The 18,014-nt window shown below is 37.0% G+C and overlaps 1 protein-coding gene and 1 long non-coding RNA gene across 2 annotated transcripts; both read left to right on the top strand.

Annotated features, from left to right (window-relative positions):
* Positions 1–910: 910 nt before the first annotated feature.
* LOC126604447 (uncharacterized) lies at positions 911–2,014 on the top strand. The gene is made up of 4 exons (XR_007616612.1): positions 911–1,079; positions 1,190–1,257; positions 1,380–1,488; positions 1,671–2,014. It is a non-coding gene; the product is annotated as an uncharacterized LOC126604447 (long non-coding RNA).
* An 8,272-nt stretch (positions 2,015–10,286) lies between these two features.
* Positions 10,287–12,446, top strand: LOC126601771 (uncharacterized). The gene is made up of 2 exons (XM_050268528.1): positions 10,287–11,286; positions 11,672–12,446. The coding sequence occupies exons 1-2, from the start codon at positions 10,578–10,580 to the stop codon at positions 12,310–12,312; spliced, it is 1,350 nt and encodes a 449-aa protein (XP_050124485.1). The 5' UTR covers positions 10,287–10,577; the 3' UTR covers positions 12,313–12,446.
* Positions 12,447–18,014: the final 5,568 nt, after the last annotated feature.

The following is an 18,014-nucleotide window of genomic DNA, read 5'->3' as shown; positions in this document are numbered from 1 at the left end:
CCGGGGCGGCTCGTGCGGCAGCGCATGGCCAAAGGGCCATCAATACTATTTTAAAGCTAAATTAGATGTCATGAATTCAATTTTGATATTCGTATGACATAGATTGATTGTTTGAACCTAAATTCACTACGATAGGTTGCTTGGCCAATATATGAATCTACGATCCAATCGTTGGATCGTCACCAAACTTTGAGACCTTATCGTACGTAATATTTGAGGACCTTAGGAACTTACAGATCAGTAATTCGACGTACGGATCTTCTCGAATTGGATTTGCAAGTTTGTAAGATAAAACGTTGACTGCCACTTGATTTCGTGATTGGCAGAGATCCGACCGTTGGATCAGAATTAAATTTTAGTATGTTGTTCTAGAAGCGTAAGGTGAACTACGAATGACTTGATCCCTTCATTTAGGGTACGTAGGCAGTCTAACTAGGATGTTAGATGCAGCCATAACTAAACAAAATGATTATATTTTTTTATGTGGTTAGTTAGATTTATAATTAACCATTTTTGTTTATTGTGGCCTAGCTGCGTGTTTGGCTTCCAAATTAGAAATTTCGGGTTGTTACAACAGAGAGCTCCCTAAACTCAAGAGAAGATCCTCGCTGGATCTTCCAATCACATCCGTTCATCGTTCATCGTATGGTCAGTTTTCATCAGGTACTGTTTATATTTAATTTTTAATAAAAAAATTTATAATAATTTATGATTGTACGATATAGGATGAATGAATATGATTTGAGGATAATATTAAGGGGTGAGTTCACACATCCCTATTTACTTCTCACACACCTTTTGTTAATTTTTATCCGTTGATCTTCTTCAATTCATCCGAACCAACAATCGAAAATCAAAAAACTGTGAGAAATAAAAAAAGATGTATGGATATCACATCCCTAAATCCTCATTCCCTAAACTATACCCAACCTCGCCCACCTCGCGCGACGATGTCTCTTCTTGACGTCAGCCTCACTCACCTTGCCATCACCACCGCGAGCTTCCCCTCGCCGTCTCCATAGCCCACCTCGATTCGCCGTCTCAACCACCACCTCAACACCTACCACGAGATCTTCCAGGTTCAATCTCTCTCCGTCTCTAGAAATTCAAATTTTCTTTTCTTTTAATTTATTTTTAAATTTTAAATGTTTTTGTTGATGGTTTTGTTTGTTGAATTTGATAAAATCAGATGTTGGATCACTGTACCTTCAACACTCGAGAAGGTGATACGGGTTGAGGTCGTAAAGATGGGCATTTGTAAGTCTTATCAATCTTCAATTTTTGTCTTTCTTGCTTTTATTTAGTTTTTTTAGTACTGATTTTAGTCATCTGTGTCCACTACTAATATCTTGGTATGTTCATCTGGAAATTTATTGAAGGAATTCTGATTCGCGCTTTATGGACTTTACAAATAGGAAGATGAGGAGACAATAAGAAGTACAAAAGGATGCATTTGGCTCCCATTTTTGAGGTTAATTCCATGAGCAGGTACCCAAAAACTGGCGACTAACGTGAGCTTAAAAAAAAAAAAAAGTTTTTTTTTCTTCTTCTTAATTTAATATAAAGTTTGAATTTTGAATTCTGGGTTGGATTTAGTTGTTCATTTAATTCGATGGATTTGATTTAAATGGAAGGACTTTGCTTTCACGATTAAGTTGCTAATTTTGCAGGTACCCTGCAATTAACAAACCAGTTGGAGTTGTGCACTGGCTTAAGCACAGTAGATGCTGAGAATGTTAATGGGGTTGTGATTGTGGATGCTGACATGATTATTCGAGGGCCGATTGTTCCTTGGGAACTTGGTGCTGAGAAAGGCAAGGCTCTTCTTGCATCATATTTTTTCCTTTCATGTAAATGATACTAGATTTTGGTTGAGACCAGATTGTATAAGACAAGAGCATTGTGAATGTCATGTATTTCCATTTGAGCGTTTGTACCTTTAGTACGTGTATGTAGGCAACCTATGTATTGTTGAAAATGTGAATATTAATCATGCCTAAAATTTTAAAGAAAATATGTAGCAAATGCCAGTTTTTTTCTTCGTATAAGTAGATAGCACTAAATGCAAAGCACTAGAGCAATAGCAATACAACTGTCAGGTTTTCAATTGATTTCATGGAAATTTGTGTATATAGCGTTGTAAACCCCATCGTTGAACACCTAAGATGGTTGTACGTACATATAGAACTTTTGTATGATTATACTTGCTTTTAAACCACGTAGTATCGCGCGGGTACTTGTGCCAGTGTAGTTCTAAGATGGGAAATTTTTGTTTTGAACCCATCATTTGTTTTCTTTAACACTGGAACACTATAATTAAATGTGAGGTAGAACCTTGATTAGGTCAGTTAATGTAGATGATGGGAAATTTCATGGGGGTATCAACCCAATTTAAGTTTCTTAACACTTAACATTACAACATGAATATTTGAATAGAATCCTTATGAATGGAGGGTGAACTATGACTCAACATTACAGCATAAGCTGGTTGGTTTCAAGCAGCTGGTGTCATGGTGGTATGGTGGCATAATTTCCATGCACGTCTAGTCTCATGGCGGAGGCGGAGGCGGCGCGGGCTTCTAATAGTTTGTATGGATGAAGGCCTCATGGAGCTTAAGTGGAGTCAGATTCGAAGACACTAATCGATATGATAAATGGAAACATCCAGTTTGAAGTCGTATTAAAAGGTCTGCTTTATGATATACTAAGGCTTAGACAACAACTGAGGTCAGTATAGTGTTTGTGTTTGCTCCCTGTGATTGTAACCGGGCATCGCACCTTGTAGCTTCTTTTGTGTCACATAATATGGTTTTCATTGATGGGATAAGGGTGGGCTAAATAGTTGTTTAATACGCTAGCATCCAATGTAAACTTTTTCATTCGAATCTAACAAATTTCTTATCGCTGACAAAAAAGAACACTACAACATTACAACATAAACATTACAATTTAAGTTTTTAACACTCAAACGCTTCATATAGTGCAAAACAAGCTTTTGGTTATGAATGGAGGGTGAGTTCGAAGTTTTGGAGGCTCCAAATATAGATGATGGGAAATATCCTTCATTAGGTGGGTACTCTAAGCTTGATACCACAACTTCCCAAAGTTAGAACATTGTACCAAGTTAGATAACAATTCAACTCTACAAACTTAAACTGTTAGGTAGTTGACCAACAACATATGCCAACCTAACAATTGTCATAAAACTCACTACAAGTTCTACTAGGATAACTACTTACATGGTGTGGTGTCTTGTGTCAATTAACATAAAATGTCAATGTAACAATATACTCGTATCATATAAGTTATTCTCAGCATAAATAGGTGGCCGAATATTCAACTTTCACCTGCACGGTTTAAGATTACAATTATTTTGTCATTTTCCCCACATTTTAAACTCTTTTTTATATTCGAATGTCCTACCCAAAATTTGAATTGGTATTCCTTCAATTTTCAATAGTACTGATTTTCGATTTGTTAAGTCTTTTGATTCCCACAGTCCATACTCTCTACTTAGCAACGGTTACCAAGCAAAGCAAGGTTTCCATCCTTTGAAAAGAAACAATAAAATACTTAATTAACATGAACAACTTGGTGGTGGAATGACTCATAAGATTTATTCATTTTTTAAATATTATTATTAATTCTAAAAATTTATGCACTAAAATGATAGAGATTTGAGTTAAACGAAATAATGAGATAGCCATAATAATTAGTATTTTTGAAAATAAAATTTAAGAATTTTTACTTATAAATGAAAAGTAATATCAGTGAATTGTAATATGAAGTGTCAAACTCATTACTCATATGATTAAAAGGTGAGAGTGATTATGTATATATATTCCTAATAAATATATGTTATTATTTATTTTTAATTTTTTTGGTTATTAAAGTAGACAACTTTATTGGAATGGTGTGATTTAAGAGCAAAAGGAATCAAATAAAAAATGAAGCGGCTTTTCCTCAAAAGACTTTAAACCATATTATTGTGTAATTAATGTGTTTTAAACTTTACCTTATTGTTCGCCCAAAAAGTCCTGCCTTGGGCTTAGGGTGATACCAAGCCTAGTTTCTAGTTTCTGTGCTCCCCCTCTGCCTCGCCATAAATTCATGTTGGGTTTCTGTAAACGAGCCCTGGCTGGGTGCTCTGCTTCCAAAATATGCTATAACTGTACCAGTAGACTTGGTATAGCCACATAAGTTTGAGCATATATTATGGAGCAAAAAATACTGCATAAAATTCTGGAGCAGACATGTAAATAATTACTTTCAAGTGACGATGATGTCCTTATTAAACTAACGAGTCTCACATTTGCTCAGGAAAATTAAAGGTATTAAAGGTAAGATTAATTAGTAAATTTTATCTTTATACCTTCCTAATTAAAAGTCAACTTCATAGAGTGATGAATCACAATCATATTCAATCAAGGATATTTCCAAGATAATCTCAAAATATTATTTAACAATAAAATATATTTGAGATTATTCTTTTCTCATCCATCCTATGGATGACTCATTTTGGCCAATGAGATGCCGCCATGTTAGGCCAAAATTCTACACCCTAGGCCGGCCACCTTCCTATAAATACTTCATTTTCACCAGTTTTTGGTAAGTTTTTGCCACGCACTTAAGTCCTAAACTAACTCTCTCTCTCTCTCTCTCTCTCTCTCTCTCTCTCTCTCTCTCTCTCTCTCTCTCTCTCTCCAGAGAAACTGATTTAGTCATCCCACCTCGTTGGCGTGCACGTGGCTATGGCCTTGATCAAAAGTGTTATTTTGTTTTATAGGTATAATTTCGTCAAGAATGAAGACGGAGAAAGTTTGCTACCACATGTATCGTCTTTGTTATGGCCTCCGAATTCAAATTCCCCTCTTCATAATTTAGATTAATACTACTATATCGTCCTCTTAGAAAGAAAAAAAAATATACGACTTATCTAAATCAATATGTGTACCTACATCGGCAAGATATTGTAGAACTATTGTCATATTTATGTGTGAGACATATATTGTGTGCGGGGTGAGGAGAAAAACTTTCACATCGCATATGCCACTCTTGTGTCTATCTTTTCTTTATCACATAGAGATAGACTATACATTCGTGATAAATGGCCATGTATGATTGTGTTGGCTAGGTGTTGGCAGTTACTAGTGCATATGGTTGTCTCTTGTTTGTTATGTTGCAGAAGCTTAAGGCCCTTAAGAGTTGTCTTCGAGATTGAAATTCGCATATTTCAGGTGATGGTCATCAAAATATCACCTTTGTTAAGGAGAATCTTAGGAATATTACAAACATTTTTGTTTCCAATGGGCTTACTCAAGAGAGGTTTATTGAGGAAGTTGTAGCTAAGACGACTATTCTTGATGCTCTATGTATGCAAGAAAATTTCTGGTGAGATCGAGGCTGAGTCAAATGGGCTTACTCAAGAGAGGTTTATTGAGGAAGTTGTAGCTAAGACGTCTATTCTCTGACTGATATTGTTGATCATGTGGTAATTTTTTATCAATCTTTATAAATTCTTCCTTCACTCATTCTAGATTTGATGATGTCTATAGTATAATTCCGCCTATGGTTAGTAAGTCCGAAAATTCACTCCTTTGTTCTCTACCTACAACGTTTTCTATGGACCCTTAGAATGCACCGAGGTGGGATGGTTTTCCTGGTTCTTTTAATCAATCTTCTTGAGATATTGTTGGTGCAAGACCTTCTTAAGTGAGGTTGGTTATATCTCAATGCTAATTGTAAACTTGCGGTGCTTATTCTGAAAGTTGAAGGGGCTGCTACTATTGCTCAGTATTGTCTCATCGCACTTGAGAATTTGCTTTTTAGAATAATTCTTAAAATTCTTTCTGATCAACTCGGACCTATTTCCAAGCTATTATTTCTCCTCAGCAAGTGACTTTTCCAAAAGGTAGACATATTTTTATTGCATTGGACTAGTTTTTGAAGGGTTCAATTTTATGACAAAAAAACTTTAGGAGATAATGTGGCCATAAAAGTGGATATTGCCAAGACTTCTTATACTTTAAACTGGTTCATATCTTATTACAATCAACTCATCTTTCAATTCTAGTAAATGGCACCCCACATGAATTTTTCTCTTGTTTGCAAGGAGTTTGTCTGGGAGATCCTATTTCTCCATTCCTTTTTTTGTCTTGCGGAAGAAAATCTTAGCATAGGTTTAACCTTACTTTGCTCCACTGGACGAATTACTGCAATTCCTGCTTCAAGGGTTGTTGCCTTCCTACCCATGTGTTGTATGCAGATGATCTTTTTAATTTTCGTTGTGAAAATGCTCGATCTCTTCGCTCTCTTTAGAATTTCTTGGATAAGTTCGGTCATGCTCCTGGGCAATTTGTTAATGCTAATATGAACACTTTTTACTGTGGGTCCACCTCTTCTCGTTGCAACACTCATGTGGAAAGACATCTTGGTTTTTGTTTGGGTATGACTCCTTTTACTTATTTGGCTTTCGATTTTTCGTGGTAAACCAAAGAAAATTCATTTTTAAGCTTTGATTGGTAAGGCAAAGGCTCGTTATTTGGGTTGGAAAGGTAAAATCCTCTCTATGGCATGACAAGTTCAACTAGTGTAGTATGTTTATCAGAATTTGCTTCTGCACAGTTTCTTTGCTTATCAATGGCCAACCGAACTTTTGAAGCATCTTTTTGCTTGTGCATAAAATTTTTTCTGGTCAGGTGACTTAGCTTCTCGTAAATTAGTAACAATATCATGGAATATGGTTTGTGGCCCAAAATTTGAAGGTGGTTTGACCTTCGTGATTTAGTTTCGAACATGACGACGTTGTTTAGTTTTGATTGGAAGGCTTTACAATCTTCTTCTTTGTGAGACCCTTTTGCTCATCAACAGTTTCCTCTTGCATCTTACAAAAAAAAAAAAAAAAACAAAGAAAAAAAGAAAAAAGAAAAAAGAAAAAAGATGTGTACTTGCATTCCTCAGTGTGGCATGGTTTTCAGCATGTTGTTCCTTTTTTGAATAATCATAGTTGCTAGATTATTGGGATGAAAGGTTAGTTTCCTTTTGGTTTGATAAATGGTTAGATGAACCCATTATAAATCCTTCGTTATTTTCGACTATTTCTCCTACAGTACTTCTTTGGGTTTCAAATGTCATTCAAGCTTTGCAGGACTCTGCCAGTATATTTTATGGATCTTTTTCCTTCAGTGACGGTGTTGACCCTAAAAACTATTAAGCCTATGTGGCACGCAGGCCGAGTAATTAATAAGCTAACTACGTCTTTCGGTTGTGTGCAGGGTGTGCCAACTCGTCGACCGAGCTCGGTCGGGAAGTAAAATGTGTTGATGTTACGTTGAGCGCGCTGCTGACTTCTTGATCTTGCGACTGCGGCTGAGGAAGGAACATGTCTCGGCCTTCAGGTTCTAGAGCCTAAAGACAAGGCTGCTAGTCTTGCAAAGTTCACAGATCGTCGACGTCGGGTTTGGTCACGGTGATTATATTCGTAAGAGTATAAGCATGCCGAACCGGTACCAAACTATATGGATACAGGTACTCAAAAGAGATGTATGTCTTGATGGTAAATGTGGTTATGCCGTCAGAATGCCAAACTCTAAAACTTACTTATGAATATTCAATTATAAAACAACTTGGCGTTCAATGTGCCGAGCCCAATAATCTGTACCACATCACTCCGCTGAGAAGGCCAATGAGGTGACCTCTGCCAACAAGGACTCGAAAATCCTTCTTGACCGAGACTTGGATAGATAATCAGTCGGCCTCGACGCAGTGCTGTTTATCCAAACTGAAGGTGCTCCGCGGTCGGCTGATTCTACGACAACAGTGTTGTTTATCCAAACTGAAGATGTCACCGATTGCCTCCACAATGATGTTTATCCAAACTGAAGATGTGTTGGCGGAAAAAGAAAATAAAAAATCTCAATGTTGTTGAGATGTTTCACGTAGAGTGAGAGTTTGTGCAGGGTAATTTGTGTGTTGAATTGGAAACCCTACAATGATGCACTCCCTTCTCCATTTATAGCAGTGAACCTATTCCTGGCTGAACCAAAGATGTACTCAGACTAGAACTCCTTATCCCAATCTGATTATGATTCAGCCAATCCTAGTTCCAACAGTTTCCTGAACTAGGCTCTATAATAAACCATATTCATTTCCTAATTCTCAGCGCCTTCAGCTTTAAGACCCCTTGTTGTATCAGGATTCAACCTCTTCGCCTTTATCCAAATCAATCATTCTCACCCGAACTTGGCCAACTTGATTGGGCGGCCTATGGCGGCTGGGCAACCTATAATACTTCCAGAAAAGTACTGGGCTGAGAACAAACCTAGGCTCGGCCCAATAATTTTATTTTGGGCTCAAATAGACGGATAAGGTATTATGTTCTCATTTGCCATTGGCTGTGAAGGATGGCAAGCTAATTTGGAGTCCTTTTCTTCAAGGCAGTTTTCCTTTGCTTTTTGGTTATAAGCTTCTTCGCAATAAACATAATGTTTATGATTGGGAAAAGGTTATTTGGTGACATTTTATACCCCTACGGTTACCTATTTTGACTTGGTAGTTTTTTCATGATAAAAAACTCACTAAGGTTGCACTTCAACGACGAGTTTTTCTTTGGCATCCATTTGTCCTTTATGTTGTGCTTCTAAGAATCTATTATTCATCTTTTCTTATGGTGTTCAGTATTTAAACAAATTTGGATGTGGTTAGCTAGTCAATTTGGTACTTGTTTGCTCTATTCTGATTTCTTACGAATATAGTAAGCCTTTTTCTCATCAGTTGCTTAATCTTTGTTTTTTTCACGGATCTATTTACCATTTATACTATTTGGAAGATACACAATAAGCTATCTTTGAAGATCGGCCAATCTCTTTCATCGCCTTTGCATATCTATTGCTTCTGGATTGTTTATGATGGAAGGTTATCCCTGGACATCATACAGTTGGATCTTTGTTCTCTTCTTTGGGTATTCAACCTATCCATTGGAAGGCCTTGATTATTCGTCCCGTGATTTGGTTTCCTCATTGGTTTCCTCGGATTAAGCTTAGCATTGATGGTTTGCCTAAAGGAAATCCTAGTCTTGCTGCTTGTGGAGGAGTTTTCAGATATTATCATGGTTGATTTCTTGATGGTTTCTATCAAGGTGTTGGTCATCACATTTCTTTTTTTCTTCTTTCATTTTTCATGAAATTATTGGTTGTTATTATGGTGTAGAATTGGCTCATCAACGGTGTTGGCACTTTCTTTGGTTGGAAAGTGATTCTACAAGTGCTCTTGTTTGTCTTTGTTCAAAGGATTTTGTTCCTCCTTGGCCACTTCAAACTCAATGGTTTACTTGCTTGGATCGAATTTGGGAACTTTTTGGTTCTCATACATTTATCAAGAATGGAATGTGGTTTTTGACAAATTTGCTAACATGAGCTTGTCTTCTTCAACCTTGGTTTGGCATGACTCTGCTTCACCGATTGTCTCTACTTCCTTATATTTATATTTTCTTGGCTTGCTTGGTTTTTGACTTTCATTTTAATGTGCATTCTAGTTTACAGGTTTGTCCTCTTTCATTATGTGTGTGTGTTTTTTTTCCCTAACATATTGCATTTGGTGCTAGGTTACACCTTCTAGGTTTTTCTTTAGAGATGTTTAGGCTTGACGTCCCCCACTTTTCTTGTATAAAATAAAATAAAAGTAGCCATACTCGTGATAAATAAGGTTTTTATTTTTATTTTTTGAAAAAAGATGAGGCGAACACAATTTATGTTAAAACTCATTTAGTTTACATTGGTCTCAATTAATTAATATTGTTGATATGACAAAATGTCCATGCAAATAATATGTAATTTAAGTGATTAAAACTAGTTCTTGAATTTGAAGAGTTGTGTTCGATTATACTATTACCCAATGAGTTAGAGCTCCCATAGATTCAGGGTTCATTTCCCCAAACGTATAAAACTATTATAACTTTGGTTCAATTGATAATCATGTATAAGTTTTAAAGTTTTTTTGAATCTTATAAGATTTTTTTTTAGTACATCGATATTTTTACACTAGGGTAGAGATAGTTCGGCTAAACCACACAATGGGCAGCCAATTTGGTATCGAATTTTCCATCCACGAAATTTGAATCTAAGACCTCTCACTTCTAAGCGAAGAGCAATATTACCAAACCGTAGTACTGAGGGGTGAATCTTATACGATTCTAAGTTTTGAATCTTCATCAAGTTTTCTTTTTGGTGACTAATTTACTAGAGACATTATATATTAAATATTTGGAACCCATAGTCCTGTCTTCTCTTGCCATCCAACCATCACTCCCACACATTTAACAAATAACAATATCTTACACTTTGCTCACATCACCAATCACTTATGTATTTACAAATCAATGGTTTGTGGTTTGTACACACAACAAGAAATGCCCCCATACCCATAGAACCCTAATCCAGAAATCTTTCTACAAAAGCAAAAGCCAAAGCCAAAGAGAGCTTCCCTGCGAGCCAAACCTCCCCTCATGTCTCTTAAAGCACCCCATCTCCTCCAATTCTAAACGAATAAAAAAACCCACCATTTTTTCCATCACAAATTACATGTCTTCCTCAGCCATGGCTAGCTCTAATAAACCAAAAACCCAAAGAAAACCCACCAAGCAAACACACCAAAAGCTTCAAAAGCAACATGAGAACAAGAACCTGAAGCCCCAAAAGGCGGAGAAGAAGCCGGCAGAGAAGCCGCCTTACTGGTCAGTTGTGAGAGGCCTACTGACCTGCAAACACCTCCAACCGGTTCAGCTACCACAAAAGCAAAAGCAACCAAATGAGCAACAAGCCATGGAGGAAGCTGACAATGCAGCCAAGAAATGCAAGAAAATGAGATGTTCCGGCTCGTTGTGTAACAACACAAAAATAATGCAGAGGCCGGAAATGTTAGCATCTCCAGAAGTCCATAAGAAAAGGGCTTCTACTTCAATGGGTTCTTCAGGCCACAGCAATGAGACTTCAAGCAGATCCATGAAAGCTCCACTCCATGAAATCAATGGGGTTGTTTCCGCATCTTCTTCTTCGTTTTCTGCAGTTTCTTCTTCTAATAATTCTTCTTCTGCTGCTGGCGGCGGGTCGTTTAGAGCAATGCCGTTTCGGCGATTTTCGGGTTGTTATGAGTGCAGGATGGTGGTTGATCCTGTTCTTGGGTTTGCTAGAGACCCTTCTCTGAGGGGGAGCATCTGTCCTTGTCCGGAATGTGGTGAGATTTTCATGAAAGCTGAGAACTTGGAGCTTCATCAGGCTGTTAGACATGCAGGTACCCTCACAATTCTCAACCATTTGTCTCCGTTGGGGACTGCTTTTTTTACGAAGCACTTCTGTTCATAAGAACTTTTGTTAGAAACACTTATAAATTGGACTTAAAACAGAAATGGTCCATTAAAAGTAAATTTCTCTTCACTCTGAGTTTATAGTAAAAAATTTCAGCTAGAACTTGTGAAAGCCATCAACTTTCAGTTTCAGGACCTCTCTCTCTCTCTCTCTCATACATCAATGCACCATCAATTTCTACTTACAATGAATGCAAAATTTACAGAAAACCATGTTCAAATTTTCATTCTTTTAATCCAATCACAGAAAACCAAGTTCAAAGTTTCACTTTTTTTTTTCCTTTCTAATTCTGTGTGTCACAAAATCCACAGTTTCTGAATTGGGTCCTGAAGACACTAGCAAGAACATAGTGGAGATTATATTCCAGTCCAGCTGGCTGAAAAAAGAGACCCCAATCTGCAAAATCGACCGCATCCTTAAAGTCCACAACACCCAAAATACCATCACCAAATTCGAAGAGTATAGAGACTCCATCAAAGCAAAAGCCGCCAAGCTCCCCAAGAAACACCCCCGCTGCATCGCGGACGGCAACGAGCTCCTCCGTTTCCACTGCACCACCTTTGCCTGCTCCCTTGGCCTCAACGGCTCCTCCAACCTCTGCAACTCAATCCCACACTGCAATGTTTGCAGCATTATAAAAAACGGCTTCAACAAGTTCTCTGGGGAGTTGACGGAGCTGGGGATTTTGACAACCGCGACAAGCGGCAGAGCTCATGATAAGGCGGTGGTGGCGGCGGAGGAGGGTGACAAGAGGGCAATGCTGGTGTGCCGTGTGATTGCAGGGAGGGTGAAGAAGAACGTGGAGGGTAGTGTTGGAAATGGAAATGTTGGTATGGAAGAGTACGATTCTGTGGCCGGAGCTGTGGGAGTTTACTCGAATTTGGATGAGTTGTATGTGTTTAATCCCAAGGCTATTTTGCCTTGTTTTGTTGTGATATATGGAGGTTACTAAAACTTTCAATGAGTTTTTGGTACACTCATGTTGTACATGGCTAAGGTGACTAGAAAATCTTGTTTGACTTCCAAATAATCATGCGTTACTGACGATATTTGATATAAAAAGTTAAAAAACAGTTACAAACAGAAGTATTTATGAACATAAGAGATTTAGGATTTTTATACATGCTTCTTCAGAAAAAACTTGAATCTTATAGAAATATTTCAACGTGCTTCAACCTTATGATACTTTGGCTTTAATTTATTAAGCCAGAATTGTGTATTCCCATTTGAGAAAAGGAAATTATTTTTAAAAGAGAATTCCCAAACCGATCTTAATCTGTTTGATTTAGTTTGACAAAGATGAATTATTTTCACACATTTCTTTTTTTTTCCTTATATTTACTTCTATTTATTGAAGTGCCTTTATTATGCTTTGATGTATTCAGCGAAAAACATATATATCACTGTAATCACACTATAAAGTGTTACAATCACATTAATCCACAAAAATATGTTACATTGTGTTACAATCACAGTGAAAGACAACTTAATTGGCTTGTAAAATTTGGTGTTGTGTGGGAAGTGAATGACTCAATGGTTTATGAACTTAGAACTTTGAAGGATGTGCATGCACGTAAGATTGGTGAGTTGTGTAGAGCATTGATGTTGGGTCAACGAGGAACAATAAAATTGTTTGGTGCTAGACAGATGCTTAATGACAAAGAAGTCATGGTTTATATAATTTTGGTTTTCATGAGAATTTGTGCAATTGTAAGTGCTTGTATTACTGACTAGATGACATTAAGTGAAAAATTGGGTTTTTGAATTTGTATTATCTTAATCCTACTGACGAGGCAGCTCTTTGTGATTGTGTGCACGTGTTTTCCTTTCCTTTTAATCTTCATTTTTATGTGTAAATGTGACGGAGTAAAATATGGGGACTTGGATCCTCTCCTGAGCTAATGGAGAGGATCCTCTTGACCACTAATCATGGGCCGTTGGATTTTTATCCAACGGCTACAAATAGGGGGTCCCTTTAAGGTTATAATAATTATAACCGTTGGATAAAAATTCAACGGCCCATGATTAGTGGTTAGGAGGATCCTCTCCATTAGCTCAGGAGAGGATCCAAATCCAAAATATAGGTCCTTGAGAAACGACAAGTCAGAAAACACATTGTAATAACCCCTCCAGAAATGTTAAGAAGACTATTTTAAAAATGAGATTTTATATAGACTGTTTGTTATCTCATATTTTTTGCACAATGTTTTATAATATTGACATGAAAATTGATATTAAATTATGAGATGACAAAGAGTCCATGAAGAGTCTCATTTTGACATACTTTCCTTATCATTTCTCTAATCCCTAAGCTTTAATGTCTAATCTCTATCATGATCTCATTCGACTCTACGTGATCTTATTCAGTATAAGAGTTGTCCTAATCAAATGATTTTTTCAAATATATTCTCTTAACCTATTGCTCCCAAACTCTAAACTGAAAGGAACACTTAAATGCAACAGGTACGTATTCTTTTTCTTTATTTCTCTTGTAACATGTCAAGTGAGAGAAAAACTCCATTTACATTTTCATCAAACACATTGCCTCTCACATTAAAAAGCACTCAAATATTAGAGTTAGACCATATATCATAACTCGAGATTAGTGTAAGAAAATATTAGACCGCTCCTATACGAACTCTCGTTTCCGCTCTTGCAATAATTTAACTGACAATTTTTTCTTTCATACAAATGATTCCGGGAAAGAGAAATTGAATACGAATCTTCAAATGCAAGTGATCAATCCACATGAGCAGTTGAGCTACAATCCTTTTTTACACAAACGAAAATTTCTTATTCATTAGAAGGAAACATGCTTTAAAATTAAATTAAATGTGCAAGACGTTTGCAACTCAAGTGATTAAGAAAATTTAACTTTGCATCCGTGGTCAGAGGTTCAATTCCTCCCTCCGCAATATAACTTGTATGAAATGAAAAGAATAGATGTAACCGAATGGAAATACTAACATGTCACTCATGATATCCAAATTTTTAGGATGTATTTTGGATTACACATCCACTTGTCCTACTAAACCAATTCAAAATATTTACTCGATGGCATTTTCTCTTGCTAATTGTGTCATATTTACATGTCTTGTGGTCTTGGATTTACCGAGCAAACCCTAGAGGATGGAAGGTTGCGCAGGGCATGGGGTTCTTGATTTGTGTTCCCCGCCCTAGTTTTACTAATTGTTGACTCTTGTTTTGTACTCATTGTCTTATGATTTGGAGTTCTCTTGGTGTTTGATTAGAAGGTTCTAACAAATATTAATGTTTATGTATGCAAACGGTATGGCTCAATTTTGTCCTCCTCTCATTTTTCTTCAATATTTTTTTGTCAATTTGTTTCCATGATCTCTCCCATATTTCTACTTTTGATATAAATTTAATTTATTTTTAGTAAGAATTTTCTTGTTACAACATTTAGGTCCTGTTTAATAGAAATGAAGGATAATGTATAATATAGAAATACACAACTCAGAGTAGAACACAACTCTATACATTTCTTCCACATCCTTCGCACCGTCCTGCCTCGTCTTTCTTTATTTTAAGGGAGTTTTAACGAAAAACCACATTTTTACATTAAAAAGTCAAATCTGGTACTATTCACTTTACACTAAATAGTCAAACCTGGTACAATTCATTTACCCTTATATTTGAATCTTTTTCCAAGAGAAGAAAATCACTACACAACTCCAAGCACAACACAACCTTACATACCCGAAGTTAAAGATGGAAGTCACGGGAAAGAAGCCCCACCAAGTTCACTTTTATTCCTGAATTTTTTTTGGTTTCGGATTACGGATTCTCAAGAAAAACAAATTATTTGTTTCTGTAGTAGTAAATATAATAGAAGTCTGGAATTTGAACAATTACCAAACTCATATTTTAATATAAGAAAATAACAAAACTTTATCCCACTAAATGAGGTCGGCTATATAAATTCTATAACGCCACTACGCTCGATCTTGTGTCATATCTTCCGTTAGATCCAAGTAGTCCAAATATTTTCTTAGAGGTCTTCTTCTACCCCTTTGACCTTGAGTCTCTGTCTCGTAATCACATATTCTAACTGGAGCTCTATAGGTCTTCGTTTCATATGTCCAAACCGCATTTACTGATTTTCTCTCATCTTATCTTCAATTTCGGCTACTACTAATTTACCTTGAATATCCTCGTTCCTAATCTTGTTCTTTCTCATGTGCCCACACATCCAACGAAGTATTCTCATCTTTGCTACACTCATTTTTTGTACGCGTTGATGCTTCATCGCCCAACAACATGATTAAGTCCATGAGAAACATGACAGGATACATGCCATTTTATGGTGTTACTTTACTTAACCACTTGGAATGAATCAACTTGGCGCCCAAAAGTGAAAGGCACAAAATGATAATGTAAATTTTTCCAGGTAATTTTCTGTGAAGCTTTTGTGCAGTTACTTTAGCTTCATTGCTAACAGTAAAAACTGGAAACTGAAAAGAAAGAATAAAGCCAAGGGCATGCCTCACTCCTGACTCTCACTTTAATACTTTATGAGGGGACATATATAGCCAAAGCCAACTGGTAATCATTGAAGAAGAAGAAAGCAACGTGGCAGTGGCAATGTCAATTGAGTTTTCTCTGCTGGCGTTGCTCTGCACGGTTGGCGACTTACAAAGCAAAGACCTCTCTGTCTCTGCATTCGACATTCACCCATCACGGAAGAAAGGTGGACGTGGGGCATCCATGTTCCTACATTGTTGCTGAATTGTGTTGGGTCAGGCTCAAATGGGTTGGACCAGCGTACCGCGTTTAATTAGCAGCTTGGACCAGCTTATCTTTTAACCTGACGGAGAGATGCCGCTTCCTGGATTTGGTTGAGAGCAATAACTTGTAGTTAAAGCCTCCGATGACTCACGAGGCTACCTTTCCTTTCAATGCTGCAAATCTTCCTTTGCTGTTTGACTGAAAGATGGAAACAATTGGCGCACATCACATGCAACAGAAAATGCAGAATTGACAACTGATCACCTCAACTGGATTCCCTTCTTTCCCCTTGTGTCACAAAACAAAAACATCATTCGGGCATTACATATATATTCATATCAATTTACTTACAAATGAGTTATATTTTAAACTACTTTGATCAACGGGGATGAGGATTCAAACTTCGGTGGAATAATACAATAAAAGATAATTCACTTCTCGTTAGGTGAACACCAACCTCGATGGGCATGGATCTTTTAGCTTTGAATTCTTTCCCTTAACTACCTGTCAACGCATAATCCAATTTAGATCAATTCATTTTCAACAATAGAACAGGCACCTCGATGTGTTACTAAAAATCGTGGGAACTAATTATGAGTAATACAGAAATGAAGGTAAAATCATACAGCCAGGATAACTAAAACAAGATAGCATTTGTATTAACTTCAGGGAACACGGATAGCCTTCAAAGAGTCAGATTCGATGGTGGAGGCACATCAAGTTTGTGCCAGACAGCTGATTCAACCAAGTTATGAATAATCAACAAAGGCTGAAATGTATACAATGCACATAATCTAAAGAACTTATGAGGGAAACTAGATGGCTGATTCATGTAGGGGTGTGTGGGGGTGTGATATCCACACACCCCTTCATGTATTCATTGCAGACGCCTGTTCAGATATTTTCTACGTTAATAACTGTGAGAGAAGTGACAATCCAGCATCTTTATAGTGCCATAAAGAAGATGCCAGCTTTGTTTGTATTGAAGATGCTACTAATATATCAAAGTCAGGGAGCGGGTCCGTAATGTACTGCCACATGATGGGTGGGTCTCCTTGACCCCGCGCGATGATGCTGGGTCCCTTGGCCTTGTGTGTAGGGTGAGTTCCCTTAACTCCACATGGTTGTCGATGTGTGGATCTCCCACGTGTGACCCACTAATTGGGTCTCCCGTGAGGTGGCGTGTTGAAATGTCCCACATCAACCGTATCAATGAGAAAAGAAGAGTTTAAATATTATAACCTCATTCCAACTAATACCAAGACCTTTTGTGATAAAACCTCACACTTGATGAATTGTACAGGTGATAATTATTGTGATAAAACCTCACACTTGATGAATTGTGCAGGTGGTAATTACCAAATTGTGAACAGTATCGGTGTTGTTGGAAGTGGGCCTTTAACCCGTCTCTCTCATATCTACAATAAAGGGAGTAGTCCAAGCAATATAGGGAGTAGCCCAATATCATATAAGCACATAACAAACCTTGTCTCTTATCAATGTGGGACAACTCTCAACAAGAAAAATACATTTGACACGGGAGATTTATAGGAGAATCTTTTATTTAGTTGAAGATACAGGATGCCTTATGAATGGAAATTAGCTTACACAGAGACCAGAGATACGGGTTACATACCGAGACATTTTTGAGCAACCATGAATTTAGATGATACAGTTTGCTCTATCAAAATCTGCACATGTTGAAGAAAACAACAATGAATAGGGATCGCAAATATAAGACAGTGACATAAAAAGTACAAAACGCAAAGCATAGTTAGCTACGGAAGTAAATTATTTAGTCTGTTTCTTTCATTTTCTTTGAGAATCTAATTGAATCGACTGGCTGAATTCAGAGCCCAGATGGTATCTGCTTTATAGTTTATCGGAAACATTGATGCGGATGGA

Source organism: Malus sylvestris, chromosome 15 (assembly GCF_916048215.2).
Source record: "Malus sylvestris chromosome 15, drMalSylv7.2, whole genome shotgun sequence".
NCBI lineage: Eukaryota > Viridiplantae > Streptophyta > Magnoliopsida > Rosales > Rosaceae > Malus > Malus sylvestris.
Note: the sequence above shows the minus strand (reverse complement) of the source record. Positions and strands in the feature narration are given on the sequence as shown.